This window comes from Juglans microcarpa x Juglans regia, chromosome 1S, assembly GCF_004785595.1.
Source record: "Juglans microcarpa x Juglans regia isolate MS1-56 chromosome 1S, Jm3101_v1.0, whole genome shotgun sequence".
Lineage (NCBI taxonomy): Eukaryota > Viridiplantae > Streptophyta > Magnoliopsida > Fagales > Juglandaceae > Juglans > Juglans microcarpa x Juglans regia.
In genome coordinates this window covers 10,889,678-10,905,802 of record NC_054595.1, presented here as the reverse complement: position 1 = coordinate 10,905,802, position 16,125 = coordinate 10,889,678, and the positions used below count along the sequence as shown (strand labels likewise).

Genomic DNA, 16,125 nt, shown 5'->3' with positions numbered 1-16,125 from the left:
TGTTGATACTGGATTTTTTTTTTCAGAATTCTAATATGTTTGGGTTAACTTGATGATGATGAAACTTCTGCTTGTCTCTCTTTCTCTTTTCTAGCGTTGGTATTGAGACATGAAAGGATCCAAATTCCTATCGTTTTTCCATATAATAATTATTTATCGTATTCTCCTTCTAAGCACATTTTAATTTGCTTTTTTGAAATTATTAGTTTAATATACAATAAGAAATTTATAAATAGTAAAATTTATTTTTCAAGTGTTTATAAAAGGGTTTTATATAATTCTTTGAAGAGGAGGAGTGCACTTTTTTTTTTTTTTTTTTTTCTCTCCAAATACGTGCCTTGTCTATTAAAGGTGATATAAACAATAATATCGTATGTAAAGCTCATTTGTATAAAACTCGTTTTGCAAAACTAAATTTGATAAAATTGTATCTAAGTAAAAACTATCACATGAAAATTATCAATTGAGAAGGTGATATAATTCACATAACTTAAATGGTAAGATTTGTAAGATTCAAATTTTAAAAGGAAAATATTAGTCTGACAAAAGCTTTTTACTGAAAATTTTTACTAAATTGCATTTTATTTTATTTTATTAATTTTTTTTACTTAATGATTAAAAAAGTGTTTTTAAATGAATTTATGATCTTTATTTTTAAAAACTATTTCAAACTTTTAAAAAATGTTTGAAAAAAAAGTGAAAAGAAAAAAGAAAAAAAGCCTGATCGGTGAGATTCTCGATGAGAATTCTCTGTGGACATAGCGTTGCCATTTTAAAATTTATTTTCTAAATCAAATTATATTATGTAAATACTTTATTAGATATGCTCTACACACCGTTTGAGAATATAATTTTTTATTAGAATAAATTATTGGATTATTTATTTACTTTTCCATTATGTGGGCTGGTTTATTTTCAAGACTAAAGGCCAAAACTTTGAAAATTTTGAAAATCTCTTATCTCATCATTACAACTTTTTAAAATTCTCACACAAAATAAAATAAACAATTTAACTTTTTTAAATCTTAAAACAAAAATAATATAAAAAATATATTCTAACAATATTTTATTTAACTTTTTAACTTTAATCTCAACTCAACTCAACTCAACTCAACTCATCTCATCTTATCTATGAAAATAAACGAGGTTAGTTACTAATTGAAAACAAAAATGAAATTGTTTTATTTTAGTGAAAGAAGAATAAAAATTATTTGAATTTATATTTTTTAAAATGCATATAAATTTTATGTTAATATAGCCCAATGATATTTCATCCTTTCGATATGATCTAAATAAGAAAAAGATTGTGAACGTTTAATAAAAAGGTCCAAAACTTAGAACACAAAATTAAAAAACATTTTTTAAAATTTCTCATTGTAAATAAATTAACACTAGAAAGGATGAAGAAATCTCTGGTCCCAAAAATCAGTGAGGAGGGAGAGAGAGAGAGAGAGAGAGAGAGAAATCCATGATGAAGGCACTACATGCGCGCAGGATGTCCGTGTCAGCTCAAAAACATCATCATTCCTCGTCAGTCCACGACCTCCTCCAAAGTTACAGACGTTTGACTCTCCCTTCCCAAAACTTTCTTTCACTGAAGTGACCGAGGAGGAGGACGAGGACGTAGAGGTGAAGCATGTCTGTTCATTCATTCCATTTGGCGCTAACTCTCTGAGACGCGAAGAGAGAAGAGAAGATGTCATCGGACGAGGAGTCAGGAGGAGAAGAGTACCTTTTCAAGCTAGTGATAATCGGCGACTCTGCGGTTGGCAAATCCAACCTGCTCTCCCGCTATGCCCGCAACGAGTTCAACATGCACTCCAAGGCCACCATTGGCGTCGAGTTCCAGACCCAGGTCTTGGACATCGACGGCAAGGAGGTCAAGGCCCAGATTTGGGACACCGCCGGGCAGGAACGCTTCCGTGCCGTCACCTCCGCCTACTACCGTGGCGCTGTCGGCGCCCTCGTCGTCTACGACATAAGCCGCCGCTCCACCTTCGATAGCATCGCCCGCTGGCTCGATGAGCTCAAGAGTATGCTTTCCTACTGCTACTCCAACTTCAATTTTTTAAATACTTGAGAACGCTGACTCGACAGAGGTCGATGTTATGATCTTTGATCTGGGTGGTTTGTTATGCTTTTGGGTTTTGGAGACTTCGTTTGGAAGCAACACTAGCCATCCAAAAGAATAGAAAGGAAATAGAGTGTGTCGAGTAAATCACAATCTTTTTTTATTCGACGTAAAAGCTTGCAACCTCTTTGCGTAATTAGCTACTTACTTGATATATGATTTATATTAATATAATATATATGTATATACATTAAGCAATTCGCTGCCAATAGAGAGGTCATTAGCTGGTGTTTCCGTACCATCAAAATGACCTCATCGTAGTTTAGATCTGGGTACGGTCCTACCGATAAAAAAAAAAAAAAAAAATCTGGCCATGGTACAATTGGTTGGGACTCTGTTTTTGGACGGCAAGTGGCGAAATTCTTGATATTGGATATCATTCTCTTTAAGGTCTAAGGTTCAATATCTTATAGGTACAAACAATTTTTAGGGTCACACTTCTTGGTGAGAAGTCAGTAATTTAACCAGTTCTATGTAAGAAAACTTTCGAAGATGTGGTGTACGAGATCGAGATTTACTCTGCAAGAGGTGGGTCTAAAATGCCCTGCCTTGGAGAGATTTCTCGACATAATATATATATATATATATATATATATATATATATATATATATGGCATGTCCTGTTTGTCATGAAAAGGGGAAATGAAATCTCCACTTGAAAAAAAAAATGAAGAAACAAGACTAGGAAAGAAAACCCTTCAGTTTCGCTCAAGTGAGTTTTATACAAAGATGCATGAATTGAGATTTCAATAGTTGATGTTATGTTTGATTGAGACATTAGCAGTCGCCGAAGGCAACACTTTTGAAAATCTGATTTAGTCAGATCTTTGGCTTCTTCCTAATGTGTTCAAGCCAAATATGTTTCTTACTCTCAATTAGCAACAAGTCTATTGTATGGTATTTTTTTTTTTTTTTATTATTATGAATATGTCATATAGGATTTCTAACTCTAAACTAATTGTTTTTGGGGTACCTTTGAACTTATTGTTAGATGAAGCAAATTTCAATTTATCATTTGTGATATCATCCCTTTATTCTCTCTCTCTCTCTCTCTCTTCCCCTCAAGTTATGACAATTGGGTTACATTGAAAAACTCGCTCACAATCTCTTATGTTTGGATTTAGTGATGAGTTAAGATAGTTTTAGATGAGTTGAATAAAATATTATTAGAATATTATTTTTTAATATTATTATTGTTTTGAGAATTGAAAAAATTGAATTGTTTATTATATTGTATTGAAATTTGAAAAAATTGTAATAATGAGTTAATGTGAGTTAAGATAAGTTGAGGTGAGTTTTCAATCTAAATGGGGGTTAATTTATTTTGTACAGTAAACTTGTAGATCATAAAATTATTTGGAAATAGTGAAAGATGAAAATATTAAATTTCCATCATCCATACTTTTTTCCCCTGCATGTAATCCCAAGATTTGTCGTTATTCTCATGACCCGAATGTCCAGCTTGCACATCTATTTGCCTTACTATGTTTAGTGTTATATGCCATTGCTTTACCTATCAAAAGAATAAGAAAATAACGGTTTTCCTCTATGGGGTAGAGGTTTCTCTCCTGTCGAGTGCAGAGTCTTATCACTCATCTTGATTCAACATTACTTTGATTCTCTCGGTGCATACTAGATGTAGTATGGATCCGAGTCTTGATTTATTGTGCGCGCACTTGTCGTTAACTGAGCAGGAGGAAGAGGTTCTGAAGATTGAGGAGCAATCCTTGGGGGATGCTCTTGTTAGGGGTGAAAGATGTTTGTTGTTCAAGTTGTTAACCTCCAAACATTTCAACAAGGAAGCGTTTAAGTCTACTATGAAGAAGGTTTGGTGTCCTGTCCATGCATTAACCATTCGTGACTTACAACCCACGTTGTTTATTGCTGAGTTCGAAGATATGAAAGATAAAGATCGTGCTAAACGTGATGGCCTTTGGAGCTTTGACAAGCAAATTGTTCTAACAAGTGATGTGGACGGATTGAAACAAACTCACCAAATTCATCTTACTGAGGCTCTATTTTGGGTCCGCATACATGACCTACCACTTATGGCACATAATGATACAATGGGAAACATCATTGGGAGGGCTACAGGCAAGGTTGTGGCACTTCATTTAGAACCTGATGAAATGGCCTGTGGTGAGTTTATGCGTATTAGGGTTTGCATGGATGTGTCGAAGCCTCTTTTACGTGGAATGGTCTATGTGGGATCATCTCAGCCCTTCTGAGTGAACTTTGCATACGAACATCTTCCTAATCTGTGTTATCTCTGTGGATTGATTGGACATAGCCATCGTGACTGTGAGATTTGGGAGGAGTCTATGAATTCATTGAAAGTATCTGAATTTCCCTACGGTCCTTGGCTCCGTGCAGGGGGTGATAATAGCCCTGCTTTGAGTCGTTTCGACCAACAGCTTGATCAGCGAAGCTAATCGGTGAACCCTGAGGAATAGGTCTCCGATGAATCTAAGAATAACTGTCGTATGGAAGTTTCAGTGGATCATTCAAGTTCTAACTATGTTTTGGAGTAGTTACACCAAGGGGCCAATCCAAATCACGAGGTTCAAAAAAGCAGTTACACTATGAGGCCAATCCTAATCAAGTAAGTCCCAAGAAGCAGTTATTTTCAGTTTATTGTGATGAAAAAAATTCGGGTTCTGATTTCTGTAGGATATCTAGTGCTAATAAAGGAATTTCGAATGATACATGTTTGATGGGGCTCTTTGAGGATTTTATTGCTAATGGGGGTATGTTACCAACTATTGAGGAAGTTGGTTTCGGTACTCAAGTTGGTGGGATTAAAGAAGCTTTAGATGAATTCAAACTTCAAGTCCCTGAGTCACGTAAATGGAAAAGACTCAAGCATCCTTGTATGCATGACAAAATAAAGATTGGTTCTCAGATTGGTGCTACAAGGGCTTCTGTTTCAAGTCCCGGAGTGGAGGCTACTAGAGTGTCTAAAAGATTGAAAAATAAGGAGAATTTGGGTGAGGAAGTAGATGGTATTAATCATGTTATTTCGGTGGTGTCTGATGTTCAGCCCCACCGAGCCCCATGAGGATCCTAAGCTGGAATACCTGAGGGCTTGGGAACCCTCCTGGTATTCGAACTCTTGCTGATTTGATCAGGAGAGAAGATCCCGAAGTTTTGACTAACTCTTGGAACCTGCTTGGTAATCAGTCATGCTTAGAAGATGTTATGTTAAGTATCTCTGGCTGTGCTACTAAATTACAATTATGGAATAAAGTCCAATTTGGTAGAGTACATTCTAATTTGCAGAAAGCAAGACAGAAACTTAAACTAGTGCAACAAAGAGACCCCCTTGAACTAAACTCTGAGGAAGTTAATGCAGCATTTGATGAAGTTCATAAATGGTTGAGTAGGGAAGAAGTGATGTGGAAGCAGAGATCTCGAGCCTTGTGGTTAGTTGAAGGTGACCAAAACACAAGGTTCTTCCATGCTAAAGCATCTCAAAGACAAAAGAAGAACAAAATCATTAAACTCATGGATGAAGGAGGACATTGGCATGAAGGAGAGTGTTGTGATAACCTCATCATTAACCATTTTACTTCATTGTTTTCCTCTGCAGGTACTCATAATATGTCTTATGTGCTTGATAACATAGACAACAAAGTCACAGAGGAGATGAATGCAGATATTATTAAGCCATATTCAGTGGATGAAGTTAGTAGAGCTCTGAAAGAAATGCACCCCTTGAAAGCCTCAGGACCTGATGGCATGCCCCCTTTATTCTTTCAATAGTATTGGCCTCAAATTGGTAATTCTATATTTTTTGTTGTCGTCCATGCTTTAAACTTTGGTGATTTCCCACAAGCAATCAACCATACTTTTATTACCATGGTTCCCAAGAAGAAGAATCCTGTTAGAGTCAATGACTTTAGACCCATCAGCCTTTGTAATGTAATATACAAGCTGATATCCAAAGTCATTGCTAATAGATTTAAAAATGTCTTACCTACTGTTGTTCAAAAACACAATCTGCCTTCTTACCTGGTAGATTGATTTCAGATAATGTCCTTGTTGCCTATGAGGTTCTCCATTTTTTAAAAAGGAAAAGGAGGGGTAAGAAGGGTTATATGTCTCTAAAGCTAAACATGAGTAAAGCTTATGATATGGTGGAATGACCCATTCTTGAAGCAGTTATGTTAAAGCTTGGTTTCCATGAGAGATTAATCAAACTTGTTATGAAATGTGTTCAAAGTGCCTCATTTTCAGTTCTTATCAATGGAGTTCCTTCTGGACATATTATTCCTACTAGAGGATTGAGACAAGGAGATATCTTTTTTCCTTATCTATTCCTGCTGTGTATAGAAGGTTTAATTGATTTACTGAGGAGAGCAGCAAATTCAAACTCCATCCCTGCTTTCAAAGTCTGTCGAGGGGCCCCAAGCCTGAATTATCTGCTATTTGCAGATGACATCCTCATTTTTGTACTGCTAATGTTGAGACTAGTGGCAGATTACTCGAGCTACTGAAATGCTATGGGGATGCTCAGGTCAGTTGATTAATCAAGACAAGACTGCCATGGCGTTTAGTCAAAATACTGAGGCTACTAAAATGAGAGCTATTATGGAACTGTGGGTGGTAATTCACAAATTCAGCACTATGATAAATACTTAGGTTTACCACCATTGATTGGTAAATCAAAGTTGACTGAATTTGCTGAGATTAGGCACAAAATATGGTTGAAATTACAAGGATGAGAAAAGCAATATATTTTCTCAAGGGGGAAGGGAGGTGTTGCTCAAAGCAGTGGCTTTAGCTATTCCATCTTATGCCATGTCTTGTTTCAAATTTCCTCATAAGTTATGTGTTGATCTTGAAGGAATGATGTCAAGCTACTGGTGGGGACAAAAGAAGGAAGAAAGAAAGATCCATTGGGTTAGCTGGCATGGTATGTGCAAGCCTAAAACTGTAGGAGGTTTCGGCTTCAAAGATTTGGAAACATTCAATATGGCTATGCTAACCAAACAAAGTTGGAGGCTACTGCAGTACACAAATGGTTTGTTCTACAAGATTTACAGTGCCAGGTACTTCCCTAATTCTAATCTTTTTGAGGCCCCTTTTGGTAATTCACCCTCTTTTGCATGGAGAGGAATATGGGAGGCTAAGAATCTGTCGATCAAAGGAGGGAGATGGATGTGGGTAATGGTAGTAGTATTCATATCCTCAAAGACTCTTGGATTCTTGATTTTCGAGAACTAAGTAAAGAAGTTTCTATTATTTGTAACCAACACAGAAATGCACAAGCTGAATTGGATGATCAAGTCTCTTCTTTAATTGATTACAATACACATTGGTGGAATATATTTAAGATCAGGACTCTCTTCAATCCAAAAATTGTTAAGGTAGCGTTGAGGATGCATCCCAGTTTTTCAAATGAACTTGACAAGTGGATTTGAGAACATGAAAGGAGTGGAGTTTTCAGTGTTTGAAATGCATACAGATTTTTCAAGGGGTTAGTCACCATTAATACAGGGAGACATCAGCTGAGGCCTCCAGCAAGAAGTTTTGGAAAGCTATGTGCAAACTGAAAATTTCCCATAAAGTCAGAATGTTTGCATGGAGGGCATGTAAAGAGATTGTTCCCACAAAATCTAATCTAGTCAGGAAAAGGGTAATGGTGGATGACTCTTGCTGTTTCTGTGATCAATCAATGGAAGATTTAGCCCATGCTCTCATCTTTTGTCCAGCTATACATCAATATTGGGTCAACAGATTTGTTATTTTATAGAAAGTGGTTTCATTTAGATCTTTTATGCTAACTGCAATGGAGATTTATTCTACAGAGTTTACTGAATGTTTAACAGATTTTATTCTCATGGCATGAGGGTTCTGGAATAGAAGGAATAAGATGATTCATGAAAGTGTAAAGTTACCTCCTCAACAAGTTATAAGCTATGCTCTCTCCTTGAAGGGTTTTTTGTCTACAGGTTCTCAGCAGCAGGCTTTGGTCAAGAATGTGAATTATAGTTGGAATCCTCCTCCACCAAACTGGTTTAAACTGAATGTAGATGAGGCACTTTTCTTTGATTGCAATAAAATTGGAATTGGAGCTATTCTGCATAGTGATTGTGGTGAGGTGATCATGGCCCTTAGCAAAGTAGAAGAGGAATTCTTAGAACTAGAAAATGTGGCAGTTTTGAGAGGTCTCCAATTCTGTTTTCAGACTGGCATTCATAATCTTCGTATTGAGAGTGATTGTTTACATTTAGTAGAGGAGATAAATAGTGTTGATTTACCTTGCTCTTCCAGGAGAATTGTGATTACTAAAATTAGAAGACTTATACTCAGATTTATGCACTATCAGATCCAACATGGTTTCCGTATGGCTACTGCAGCAGCTCATCACCTAGCAAGGCATGCTTGGTCTATTTCTGATGTGGAATTGTGGTGGCATGGAGTTCCTTACGTTATTGATAATGTTGTTTGCATAGATGCCCTTTCTTTTAAGCACTCTTAGGGCCTTTTGTGCCTATTTGCAATGAAGTTCTTTTTTCTATCAAAAAAAAAAAAAAAAAAAAAAAAAAAAGAAATAAGAAGCATTTCTTACACGTTCTAAAATTATGGTAGGCTCTTTTATTTGATTGAATGGAGTTCTAAGGTTGACAAAAGCAATCGTGCAGCTCATTCTGAAACAACCGTGGCGAGGATGTTGGTGGGTAACAAATGTGATTTGGAGAATATCAGGGCTGTGAGCATTGAGGAAGGCAAAACCCTAGCAGAAGAAGAAGGATTGTTCTTCATGGAGACATCTGCCTTGGATTCAACAAATGTTAAGAAGGCTTTTGAGATTGTTATTCGAGAAATATACAACAATGTCAGCAGGAAGGTCCTGAACTCAGATAGTTACAAAGCCGAATTGTCTGTCAACAGAGTAAGCCTTGTTAATAATGGGGCTGGCGGATCAAAGCAAACTGCAAACTTGTTTTCTTGCTGTTCCAGGTGATCTCTGCTATTGTCTACTGGAAGTGTACAAGTTGAGGGCTTTTGGTTGTTAACTTGGTCTGTTTAGTCCATTTGGTTGGTTGGTTGGTTGTAATGTTTGTTTATTGCCTTTTTTTTAATCACCAAATAAGTAATTTATTTATTTGTATATATTTTTTTCCATTGAATACAAGAAGCCAGTAATTGGACAAACATATTGGCTTTAGATGGTTTTAGAGATAAGATGAGATGAGATGATTTTAAATGAAAGTAAAAGCTGAAAAAAATATTGTTATAATATTATTTTTTAATATTATTATTGTTTTGAGATTTAGAAAAATTTAATTAAGATTGAAAAAAGTTGAATTGTTTATTATATTTTATGTATAAATTTAAAAAAATTGTGATAATAAAATGGGATGAGACGAGACGGGACGAGATAAAACACTTTCCGAATACGGAGTTTGTGTTTTGCATCTCGGGGATGTAAATTTGTTAACATTCACCGTTGGCCAACAGTTTGTGTAATCTTCAGATGGTAAGTCGGTAACACTTTTGGCCTTCTACACTAGAGGTTTGGCTGCATGTTTGTATATTCCATTCCTTTTTTTTTTTTTGGGAGAAAAGAGGACGAAACTCCATATTTTTATTGATAAACCCTCCTCATTGCGGAGGAATGCAACGGTTACATCTGATCATCTTTGCATTTAAAAGATAACAAAACAAAATAAATCAAAACGACAAAAATAAAGTCACTAAACAAAACAACTATACAATTTATACCTCCCTAAGAAATCAAAAAACCATAAAATATAAATTATTTTACATCTCAGCCCTTACTTCACATCGTCTGAGCTCCTTTTGTCCGGTATCCACTTAATGCCCCGTTTGGATAGTGAAAGTATTTTATCTCATCTTAACTCATCTCATTATTATAATTTCATCAAATTTCTAAATAAAATATAATAAATAATTCAACTTTTTCAAATCTTAAAACAATAATAATATTAAAAAATAATTCTAACAATATTTTATTCAACTTTCATCTAAAATCTCAATTCATCTCACTATCTAAACGGGGTCTTAAGTAGAGAGTTTAACTCTGGTTACTCTCTCTTAAAAAAAGAAACTGTCCTTTTTCTCAAAAAATAATAAAAAAAAGAAGTTCAGCCCTTTCCACTCTAAACCAGCCTGACTAGAGAAAGAAGCAACATAGAGTCCTTAAACAAGCAAGTCACTGCAGATGGTACCTCCTTTGTAAAGAAATTTGAATACTGCTCACATCTTGAAAAATATCATGAAAAGTTACATGCAGTATAGAAACAAGCTCCAGAACATCATCCTAAATATCAAGTACCTCCTAGTTAACTCTACTCTCGCCAAGCAACAATTCCACCACAATTTTATAGTCAGATTCCAATCTCACATTCCGCCATTGCCAATTCGGAGCAGCACATAGGGGCAAACCATCTAAAACAGCTCTGACCTCAGCCCCTAGTAGTATTAGTGCCCTGACCATAATAAGTCGAGAAACCAAAAATCTGCTATAAACATCTCTAACAACACCTCTGCTTAATCCTAGTTTCCAAAGCAATTATAATCCACATTCAGCTTAACCCAACCATCCAAAGGCTTCTGTCACTTCAGAATCTGAATCTGAGATTTGCTTCAAGTCTTGAAACAGAGGCCAAGTTTATGGAGCATTGACCTGTCACCTCCCACTCTCTTCACTCTTTGAGATGGAATCAGTAAATCCTGGAGCATCCATATGATGTGTAATTAAGTCATTCACCGCACCATTCGATCCTCCATCCTTGCCGAGCAACGCCTTTACCATGACTTCCAGCTGAGGATTGAAGGTAGCAACCCAGGAACCACACCAGCTAGAGTACTAGAGCTTGCCTTATTGAACCATAAGAGCACTCTATGTTGCCATGTTTGTCCTTCCAGAAATCTCTATCCTATCCATTGTTAAAATGTCTCCAAACCTTAGTACCAGTTTCACTTGTGCTTAAAACATGGTCTAAAGACTCCATGGAAGGAGAAGCACAACAACTAATTTTGAAGCAGGGAACACATGAGCTTAATGGACATTAACATCAAAATGGAGACTATTATAACCACAATTAGCTTTGAGGGGACAAACTTATACCAAACCCATTTGGTCCATGTCATGAAGAACCACAAGACCAGATGCAAGACCGAACTGTCTTGGTAGAAAACTTACAACTTGGGCTGCCTTTCAAATGGGAAAATCCACACCATCCCTTATTGGTAAGCACTACCGGAAGGTTGAGTTGCAAGATTTAACACCCACTAAAGATTGTAATCTGTCCACATTCCAACTATATGACGAGCATTGTAAGATCTAAAACTAAAGTTTTTAATTTCGTTTCCTACCGGCTTATACGGCTGAAATATACCATACCGATTGGATAGCCGGTACAAAAAAAGGCCAAGTTTCGTACCAGTCAGAATTTCAACCTATACCGGCCGATATTTCAAATTTCGACTGATATTTCGGATTTCGGCCTTTACTTTTTTTTTTTAATTTTCTTTTAATTTCTTTCTATTTTTAGATCCCTAATTTAGACTAGACTATTTATAATATATATAATTTATTTATATATAAACTATTCCAAATCCGTATCAAAATATCTGATTTTAATGTTTCGGATTTCGGCCTTTACTTTTTTTTTTTAATTTCTTTCTATTTTTATATCCCTAATTTAGACTAGACTATTTATAATATATATAATTTATTTATATATAAACTATTCCAAATCCGTATCAAAATATCTGATTTTAATGTTTCGACAGAAAGGGGATTCAAAAAGCCACCACCTGTTGAGCCAAACCCACCTACCAAAAGATTTTGAGTAGGCCTGTGCAAAAAATGTGATAGACCTCGCCGCCCAATATATCCGACTCTACTCACCCGATAAGTTCGGGTCGAGATTAAACGCGGGTTCGACATCTCTTGCTTTCGGTCTCAGCTCTCTCTCTTTCAGGCCTGTGCAAAACTACATCTCTGGACTCTGGCCTCTCTCTCTCTCTCCCTCCTCCTCGATCACGCTTGAAGAAACCGAGTCTCTCCCTCTCTCCTCGATCGTGCCTCCAAGCAACCGAGTACTTTCTTTCCATTACGAAAACCTGCTCCTTCCCCGTGTCCACTAGCGCTCCTGTCCAGAGCGAAGAGAAGGATTGGTTATTTTTTTCCCCCTCTCCCCTGTTTGCTATTTAATTGAAGTTTTGGCACTGCATTATTGTAGTTCTACCTGTTTAGTTGCTGGGAATACGAAGAAATACCAAGAGAGGAAGTGAGACCAATGGATTTATGTGGTTTTTTCCCGGTGATTTCCTTCTAGTTCTAGAGGATTGAGCCATTTCTCTGATATTTACTCTTTCTAGGGTTTTTTTTTGTTAGACTTTTGATTGCTTTTGAAGATTCTAGGGCTCTAGGGCTTCCAGTGTTTGTTTATTTTGGTTACTTTCGGGATTTTTTTTCTCCGACTCCTGAGAAAAAATGCAGGAGAAAATAGAAAATTGATTTTTCGCATTATATCCGCTATTTACTTTAAAAAGCCCAAGCAAACACGAAAAAATTCCAGTGTTAGGCACCCATTCCCAAAACTCAAAGCATTCAAAAAGAAATAGACCAATGAGGAAGTACCATGGCGTATTTCCCAGTTCCCATGGGCACAACATCTCTAAGAGGGTTAGCGTTGGCTCCCCTGTTTTTGACCTGAGAACAGTGCTAGAGCTAGCAGTTGCTGCCATTGCCATTGCAGCCATGCTCCCAATCTTACAGTTATTTTACAATTGAGACTGCTCTTAGAAAAAAGAGTTTTGAGAACTGTGTATGGAAGTGTGGGGGCGGGGGGACGTGACTGGAGGAAAAACTAGTCTGAAAAACTAGGAAAGACTAGAGGAGTTGACTAAAGGGACGTTAAGGCTGATATGGTTAAATATGGATTGAAAAAAGGCCCAAAAACAACTAAAGTAAGAATAATAGACTAATGATGGTTCAATTTCTTATTGGGTTTTCTTATGGCAAAAGCAACATGGACCCTAGCTAAGTGACTGGCCTGGCCTGGCCTGGCCGTAGCTCAGTATACTTATCAGACTGTTGTAATAGGGAATTACTTAAATGAAAAAACAGTTAAAAAGATCGTCTGGTCCAACCCAATCATTAATTTTGGATCATGTGGTCCAAGGGTTCTTGGTAATAAAAGCTAGCATTATGTTTTGCAATGAACACGCTCCATGTTCTCTGGTGCATGTCATGTTGCCAATTTGCACTAGCACGCGGAAGCTCTTTTTACCACTGGAATTAATAAAAATCTAGGAGTCCAACTCTGTGAGTGTGAGTTTTGTCTTTGGAAATTGGAACCCAAAAATATGCTTTCCAATACAAAAAGACTAGAGAGAGTTGACTGGAGTGCATTTTATTTGCTATGTTGGACCAAATAAATATCAGTATTCATTGTTGGTGGTTGTCTGCTTGACCAAATAAACGTTTCCTTCATTAACCATGCACTCCCATTGTCCAGTACTTGCCTTTAGTTTGTGTTTTCTTCTTGCCGTTTATACCTTCTCAGAATCTCAGCCCCAATGTTGTTATATATTTATGTTTTATCATGGTTCCAGGTCCATGCCCTACTGAAGGATCTAATTCACAAGGCTATCAGCAAATCAATTATTTACAACCCACTTTGCATTCTTGTTTGTTTTATGTCTTTTCATATGTTTCTCTTTAGCATTTAGAAAAAATTGAATTTCTATTGTTCAAAACAGTATGGTATTCTTATATCTCATGCTTTTATTATATGTCAATTCATACCATGGATTCTTTTAGAAGTGACACTCCTACAAATTTAAGAGACGATGAGATTACTACTCCTTTAGCTTCAAATATTAACTTGTCTAGTAGTAGTAACACCATCCTCCCTCCCAAAAGGAAGGCAAGTATGGACCCCTTTGCGGTGTGGGAGCACTTCATGAAAATAGATGGATGTTCATTAAGTGACCAAAAATTGGGGTGTAATTACTGCCACAAGACTTACGCTTGTCACCCCAAAAAACATAGTACATCAAGTATGCTGCATCATGTTGGTGTTTGTAGGAAAAACCTTAATAGAATTAGACCCATTGATCAACAAACTATACATAAGTTTGATCCAGAGGATATATGAATGGCAATTGCAGAGATGATAATTTATGATGAAGTTCTGTTTAGGGTGGTGGAAGCACAAGGATTTATGAAGGAATGTAAATCACTAGAACCAAGATTCCAAGTACCATCTCGAACCATTGTAGCGAGAGATTGTATTAAACTGTTTAAAAAAGAGAAGGGGAAGTTGAGGAAAGTATTTAAGGCAGTTGGGCGGGTTAGTTTAACTACTAACACTTGGATGTCCAATTAGAACTTCAATTACATGTGTCTTATTGCATACTTTATTGACTGTGAATGGAAATTAAACAAAAAACTTATAAATTTTTGTTTGATTCCTAATCACAAAGGGGACACCATTGGAAAGCATGTAGAGTCATGTCTACAAGATCGGAGAATTGACAAGATTTTTACTGTTACAGTTGACAATACTTCCTCAAGTGATGTTGCCATCGATTACTTAAAAATGTTTGTGGGAGGTCATTTGTTGGAGGGGAAGTATATTCACATAAGGTGTTGCACCTATATTATAAACCTTATTGTGAATGATGGGCTAAAAGATTGTGATGATTCAATCACAAGGGTGCGCAATGCGGTTAAGTATGTTAGATCATCTCTTGCAAAAATGGAAAAACTCAAAAAGTGTATAGAGAATGAGAAAATCAGCTGTTCAAAATTGGTGTGCCTTGATATTCCCACTAGATGAAACTTTACTTATTTCATGCTAGAAGTTGCAGAAACATTTCAAAAGTCATTTTTGTGATTGGAGGATGATGATGGTTATTTTTTTCGCTATTGTCGTAGTGTGAGCTTGAGCTCCTAAGCTCTAGTGATTGGGTGAGAGTTAAAATAATGGTTAAATTTTTGAAGATTTTTTATGATGCTACTATGAGACTTTCTGGTTCTTTGTATGTCACATCTAATGCATATTTTCAAGAGTTTTGTGGCATTAAATCACATTTATAACAAATGAGTCAAAGTAATGATCCAATGTTGAGAGGTATGGCTACGAGCATAAAGAGTAAGTATGACAAATATTGGGGATCAATTGAAAAGACTAACTTGATGATATTTATTGTTGTTGTTCTTGATCCAAGATGCAAATTTACTCTTTTGCATTTTTTGTTCAAAAAAATATATGGTGGTAATTTAATTGAAGAAATGATTGCAAAAGTGAAACAATTGATGATTGACATGTACGAGGAGTATAGTATTATGAATGGGAGTTCAAGTGGAGTTTCATACTATGAGCCTCCTTTCTCAGTTGATCCTAGTATGATTGATTTTGATTCTTAACAAAGTTTTTGGGTTGAGTATGAGCAAGAAATTATTGAATGTAATTTGTGGAATAAATCAGAGATTGATCAATACTTAGAACATGGTTGTGAGGCACGAGTTCCAAATTTTGATATTTTGGATTGGTGGAAGATCAATGAAATAAAGTATCCTATTTTGGCGAGAGTTGCACGGGATGTGATGGCCATTTCTGTTTCTACTGTTTCTTCTGAGTCAGCCTTCAGTGCAGGAGGTCGTGTGTTTGATCCATTTCGTTGTTCATTATCTCCAAAAATAGTTGAGGCACTAGTTTGTACTCATAATTGGTTAAAAGATCCAATACCTATTGATCCTTGTGCCTCCTTGGACAATGTTGAAAGTTTTGAGGCAGAATCGGGTAATGAACATATTTCTTACTTACATATTTATTAAAATTTTTCATAATATTTATTTTTATATCATTTAATAAATTTTTTTCCCAAAGTCTGAACCCAAATCAAGCTTTATTTATGTTGATGAGGAGTGATTCAAGGCTTATGGTCTGCACATTCTATATTTGTTGTTAAAGATTCCTGTTTAAGGACTGTTTGTTGACACT

General features: G+C 36.1%; 1 protein-coding gene across 1 annotated transcript; it reads left to right on the top strand.

The window, feature by feature from the left end:
* Nucleotides 1-1,385: 1,385 nt before the first annotated feature.
* On the top strand, nucleotides 1,386-9,101 carry LOC121246857 (ras-related protein RABA5c-like). The gene is made up of 2 exons (XM_041145166.1): nucleotides 1,386-2,033; nucleotides 8,779-9,101. The coding sequence occupies exons 1-2, from the start codon at nucleotides 1,697-1,699 to the stop codon at nucleotides 9,099-9,101; spliced, it is 660 nt and encodes a 219-aa protein (XP_041001100.1). The 5' UTR covers nucleotides 1,386-1,696.
* The last annotated feature ends 7,024 nt before the right edge of the window (nucleotides 9,102-16,125 follow it).

What these genes read in the sequence shown, in the direction of transcription:
- LOC121246857 (XM_041145166.1), top strand. Translation starts at nt 1,697, where the DNA reads ATGTCATCGGACGAGGAGTCAGGAGGAGAAGAGTACCTTTTCAAGCTA. An exon ending in CTGGCTCGATGAGCTCAAGA is followed by an intron (nt 2,034 to 8,778) that starts GTATGCTTTCCT and finishes GCAATCGTGCAG; the next exon opens with CTCATTCTGAAACAACCGTG.